At 39.8% G+C, this 5,693-nt stretch overlaps 1 protein-coding gene across 1 annotated transcript; it reads left to right on the forward strand.

Annotated features, from left to right (window-relative positions):
- Nucleotides 1–309: 309 nt before the first annotated feature.
- LOC149559391 (putative UPF0481 protein At3g02645) lies at nt 310–1,925 on the forward strand. The gene is made up of 3 exons (XM_089831418.1): nt 310–1,078; nt 1,136–1,737; nt 1,851–1,925. The coding sequence occupies exons 1-3, from the start codon at nt 310–312 to the stop codon at nt 1,923–1,925; spliced, it is 1,446 nt and encodes a 481-aa protein (XP_089687544.1).
- Nucleotides 1,926–5,693: the final 3,768 nt, after the last annotated feature.

Here is a 5,693-nt window from a genome sequence, read left to right on the forward strand (position 1 = left end):
GAATGGTCATGGGAGAATTGATGGAAACCTAATGTCGTCTTTCACATAACAAAAGTCTAAATGCGGGAGAAGCGTTGAAATGTCAGTTCATTGAAGTCCATTGCATTTTTCATATTAACCTGTTATATGCATTTACCCATGTTCCATAGATTCAATTTATATTTTGTTGGACTCTTCGAACATGCCCTCCCTAGGAAAAATGGATAGAAGAGTTGAAGGACAATTTAATCTGGTCATGTAATTATTATATATTTCTGACTTCATGATATGTTCCTTCTCCGGTGAGATAATCTCATGAGCTTGTAAAGAATGTCGAAGTTTGATGAGAATAAATGGATGAGAGAAGCCAAAGAGTATCTGGCTCAGAAGAATAAGTCCTATGAGAAGCCTCCGTGCATATTCAGGACATCCATGGCCTTGCTGAAAGAAAATGAGCATTCCTATGTGCCTCAGATTGTTTCTATCGGCCCTAACCATTTCGGGAAAGAGTGGCTCATGGGAATGGAAACATTCAAAGGCGATGCAGCACGTAGAGAGGTTTTTAGAATTCAGTATGGAACCAAGAAATCTGACGTTGAATTCGAACAAGTGATTGAGAGAATCAGGAGGAGGGAAGAGGATATAAAGCGGTGCTACTATAGAGAAACATCATTCAAGGGTGACGTGCTCCATTTGATGTTGGCTCAGGATGCTTGTTTCATTCTCGAGTTTTTCAGAAATCACCTCTTCGGATTGGAAGACGATGAATCCTTCCAAGATGAGTTTTTGTTTCTGCCAGAGCATCATCCAATCTTCGGGCCCGTATCCGAGAATGCTTGGATTAAAGCGGAGATCATGAAGGACTTGATCAAGTTGGACAATCAAATACCGCTGTTTCTCTTGGAAGATGTTCGTACTATGGAGATGAACGCTAATTCCCAAGAGAGCGCCCAAGAGAAACTTGACAGATTGCTGAGGAAAATGTTCGAGAGAATCTGCTATCGGCCTTTCGAGTTCTGTGCAGAGGACGCATCAAAGAAACGGAAGCACATTCTGGACATCTATCACGACTCCTGCCTTGGGGCCCTGCCAACCGAAAGTACTGAAAAGGAATTAGTGAAAATTAACGTTCAATATTATTGTTCGTGTTTTGCAGGTTCAAAAGGTGGTCACTGCGAATGTTCTCGACGAGCAGACGGGAAAAGTTCTGAGAATGTCAAACAACGTAAGAAATGGTGGTTGAACTTTCCATCTGCAGTTGAATTGAAGAACGGAGGAATCAGATTCGAGGCCGATGGAAAAACTGTGGACGACGTTAAATACGAGGGTAAAACTCTAACTCCGGTGCGGCTGAAATTGGATGTGGACTCGGAGGTGTATATAAGGAATTTAATTGCCCTGGAGATACGTTCTCCGGGGTTCAAGAAGAAAAGAATGACTGCTTATTGTCAGTTCCTGCATGAGCTGTGCCAAACAAGCGAGGCAGTAGATGTGTTGAGAAAGGAGGGTGTCATAATTGGTAATCTTTGGCCCACTAAACTGGTCACCCAATTGCTGAGCGTCTCCAACATCACAATTTCCTGGCCACAGTGCAAATCCATCATAGAAACGAGGGAAAATCTGAGCAGCTATAAGACGCGGCGCTCTATTGTTCTGAGAAGCCTTTGGAACGAATTCTGGGAAGCGTATGGTTCAAAACCGTGGATGGTAGTTGGAGGCTTCGGAGCGATTCTTGTCCTCTTTCTGACTGTCGTGCAGGTCTTTTGCTCGTTCAAACAATGTGGGCCAAGGTCAAATTAAAGACGGGGCATCATTTGTGACTAGATTCTGAGTTCTGCTTTAAAGCCGTAATTTGTTTGGTTTCCTACTAGCTGTTGCATGTAGTTAAGTGGAGACGCTTATTTAGTTCCGGCCATGCATATGGCAGTTGCTTAAACAGTTATTAAACTGAATTTTTATAGCTAATAGAGATTCAGCCTTTCTAACCATTTATCTTGTCTTACTTTTTCCTTACTTTTTATATCACTAAAGTTGTATGTTTATTAATTATAAATATTAATTCAAACTTTTTGGCAATCTTTTATTGGTCCATGTGTTCAGTGGCAGAATGATAGAAAAGGGTTTTAGAATTACGATGCAAGAGAAGGCCCATTCCACAAGGTCTCGATTGCGGGTTTGGTGCAGAATGGAGATAAAAATATTGCAAAGCTCGTATAGTTGGCAATAAAGTGTAGGAACATGAGATCTTAGGCCATTCTGATTTTAAACCTTCACATTGAGATCATTTTATTCAAGGATTTAATCAAGGAAAGAAATAGCTCCATAAAATGTGCCAGTTCAGTTAATCATGCCAAATGAAAAAAGAAAATCATGCTTCCGTGCCATGTCTGGTTTCCAGTAATTGTATTTCATGCTTAGTGTTTCCCTGAGAGACTCTGCATTATAGTTACACTATTATTGCTGAGTTCTCCGTGGTATCATTTCCTATCTGCACAATCTGCTTCTGGAGTTGTAATTTATCTTCAACAATTGATTTTTTTTGGCTTGAATTGATGCCCTCTTGTTAAATAAAACACTGGGCTCTTCTAAAGCTTTTTTTCCTTTTTATCCCTTTTTAAATAACTTTTGTCTATTTAATCTTCCCCAGATTTGGAGTCTAACTAAGCTAGTGTTGGCATTACCTCTTTCTCCTCTACAGATCATGCACTTTGAGATCTTCCTCTAGATATGCTCCACAACTCAGACATTATTAAGCATGAGTAATAGTGAGCGGAACGACACTTATGGTTGTTGTAGAAAAGCCAGGCGTAATGGCACAGTCAAGCTGTACAGCCATCCTTAGCGCATTGTTCCATCATTACAACTGAATGATCAGTTTTATACAAATGTAGCTCTGAAAATAAATGCTAAGCTATGCCACTTTAAGTAAAAATATATGAAAGTGGGCTAAGAGTGTTAGTATAAATTTTTTTACTTTCAATTAGATTGTCTTTTATTGGTTCTTGGTAATGTTTTTGAAGTACTAGATAGTAGTCAAAAGAAAGGAGGTTGACCCTAGAGTACAAAAAGGGTAGACCAAAAACAGTCAGGGGTTACCACCCACCTATCTAACTGATACTAGTTTTAAACTTCAAAAAAAAATAGAGAAAAGCTCCAAACTAGAGCAGTTCTTACCGTCCACCCTATTCTTAACAAGCATATAAAAAGTAAAACATACCAACAGCTAATAGACTTATTGCTGCTATCAGTCCAATACTTGATCGAAAAACATACATAACAAAACCCTGTAGGGCAACAAGTTCAATGAGAACAAAAACATAAAGACAACAACAAAAAATAGAGCTAGGGCTAGTTGCCCGCTTTCTTTCCACCTTCCTTGTTACTCTCCTCCTTAGGGTCTTCCCTATTTATGTCCACCCCCTCCTCTTTGATAGGTTTCTCAAGGAGATTTTTGAGCCAGTCCTCTACCAGAAAGCCGTATATAGAGCGAGGGGTTTCACTCTCCTTTCCTAGATCCTTCTCATTGTTGTTCATTTGTAGGAAATAGAAAGTGGTGGCAGTAGAGTGAATGACCTTCGTGGAGAATTCCACCAAGGTTTCAATTTTTTTACAAATGCCATGTGGTTCTTCGTGAGCTCTTTCATATAATTCTCCAGCCTTGCCTTGTTGTGGCTCTAACCATGGCTATGTTTACCTTTTTCTACCCCACCTTTGGGAGTGTCTTTCATGGGGGAGGTGATGTCCTCCCCCTTTTTTGTTTGTGGAAGGGATAGCTTCCAGTGTCTGAGACATGTGACGGGCTAGGAGGGCTAGAGACAACCTTCTTTTCAGTGTCTTGGTGAGGCCTCTTCCTCTTAATTGGTTTCTTCTCACTCTCAGTTGACTTAGAGCTATAGTCCTATTTAGGGGAGGACTTAAATTTCTCCATTTGGAGACATTTGCGAGCCCTTTGAGCGGTTATCCTGCTCTTTCCTATGTCAATATCAAAATCAATAAGGGTAATTTTAACCTCCAAACAAGGGGTTTTCTTGACTTTTCTATGGCTAGAGGTAGGGTTGGGGTTTGTGGATATTTGGGGGGTAGCAATAATCAATGGGTTGACCAGAAGCGATAGGTTTAAGGAAAGGTGGCATTTGTAAAGTTTGTGCATGAAACCCTGGTGGATAATATAAAAGGGTTTGCCCTCCTCTCTCTTTTTCCTAGCCTTAAAGAAATAGTCGTCCATGGAATAAAGAAAAAGGTAATGAAAAGAAATCAGATCACGGTTGCTAAAATGGTTGAGAATGGGGAAATGGTAGTAGTATAGCAGCTGGAACTGATCTTCAAGGGTAGTATATCTCATAATGGTATAGGAGATCACATCCCAAGGTAGTGGAAGATCCTCCCTGGAAAACATACCATGTGCATGAACTAGCTCCTCATTAGGTCTTAATTTTTTTCTCATATTGGTTCCATTTGCCACCTTGGACTGCTTACACCATTTCTTTCCTTCCATGGGAAACCTACCAACCATAGCAACTAGTACCTCAATGATTTCAAATGGCATTCCATTAATGTTAACCTTCCTATGCTTCCAACAATTTAAGAATTGCATCAAGATATGCTTGTCATGCTTTTCCATACCTTCCATAAACGAAAGTAGACCACTTTCTATAAGATAAACCCAAGCAGCCTCACTCTTCCTAATGTACTCCTCAATCTCCACTGGTTCAATGCAGTCACTAGCACCCATTTCTTCACCTCACTCAACCGCCAATTTCTTAGAGCTTTCAAACATCCCCTTCTTACTATGGTAGCCACAATATAATCAATAAATCATGCTCAAGCTAAAAATGTTAAGGCAGTAGAAACCCATCATAAGATCACAAGGCTTCTTCGAATATGAGAAACCACTCTCTATGACATATGTGATCAGTTCCTTTCCCTCTAAATTAAATCTTCGCCAGCTATAGTTGAAGTGGGATTTCACAAAAGTGTCCTTGTCATCTTGCTTTTGTGGTTCACCACATCTAAACATAACAATGCCACTCATCCTTTTTGTGAAATAATTAAAGCTCGTGGTGAGGGGATCATAAATGCATATCCTCATGCAATCTTGCCCAAAATTGACTTTAAAAAAAAAAATCCAATAGCCTTCCTACTCACATAGCTTCATAAAGGTGTGCCATCTTTTGAAATGACTCATATTGCCTTGTACGAAGTATGCTCACATTCCATCATCACTTGTGTTGATGATGGAAGTTGGCTGACATGTTCCCATTCGATGAATTACATGTCAATATGGCCAAAATTTTCCAACTCATTTGCCACTGCATTTCCTTCATGGTAAATGTGGCCCACATGGATCTCTTGGCACACCTCCATCAACATGCGAATTTCCTCTTTTATTATTTTGATCTTCCAACTACTCTGGCCCTTTGCTTTAACTGCTCTGATAATCAACATCAAATCCCCCTCGATTGTTAATCTATTAATTCCTCTAACTCTCACAATTCTCAACCCCCATAGAAGGGCGATGGCTTCTGCTTCATTGTTTGAACCCCCTCTACAGTTCCTAGTGTAAGCTTCAAATTATTTGATAATAAATTATTGGACACACCTTGATGAGAATAATTTGCTTATAATACTTGTAGTACTGGCAATCTTGTTTAAGGATTTCTAAGTTTGCATTATTGTTTAAGGCTTTCTGAGTCTAAATTATGTTGGCATTTTTC

Source organism: Cupressus sempervirens, chromosome 5 (genome assembly GCF_028749045.1).
Source record: "Cupressus sempervirens isolate cs-2001-9-10 chromosome 5, ASM2874904v1, whole genome shotgun sequence".
Taxonomy (NCBI): Eukaryota; Viridiplantae; Streptophyta; class Pinopsida; order Cupressales; family Cupressaceae; genus Cupressus; species Cupressus sempervirens.

Excerpts from the sequence above, each read along its gene's own strand:
- LOC149559391 (XM_089831418.1), top strand. The coding sequence starts at position 310 with ATGTCGAAGTTTGATGAGAATAAATGGATGAGAGAAGCCAAAGAGTAT. Across the intron at positions 1,079-1,135 it reads TGGGGCCCTGCCAACCGAAA|GTTCAAAAGGTGGTCACTGC; the intron begins GTACTGAAAAGG and ends CGTGTTTTGCAG. Across the intron at positions 1,738-1,850 it reads TCTTTCTGACTGTCGTGCAG|CTGTTGCATGTAGTTAAGTG; the intron begins GTCTTTTGCTCG and ends GTTTCCTACTAG.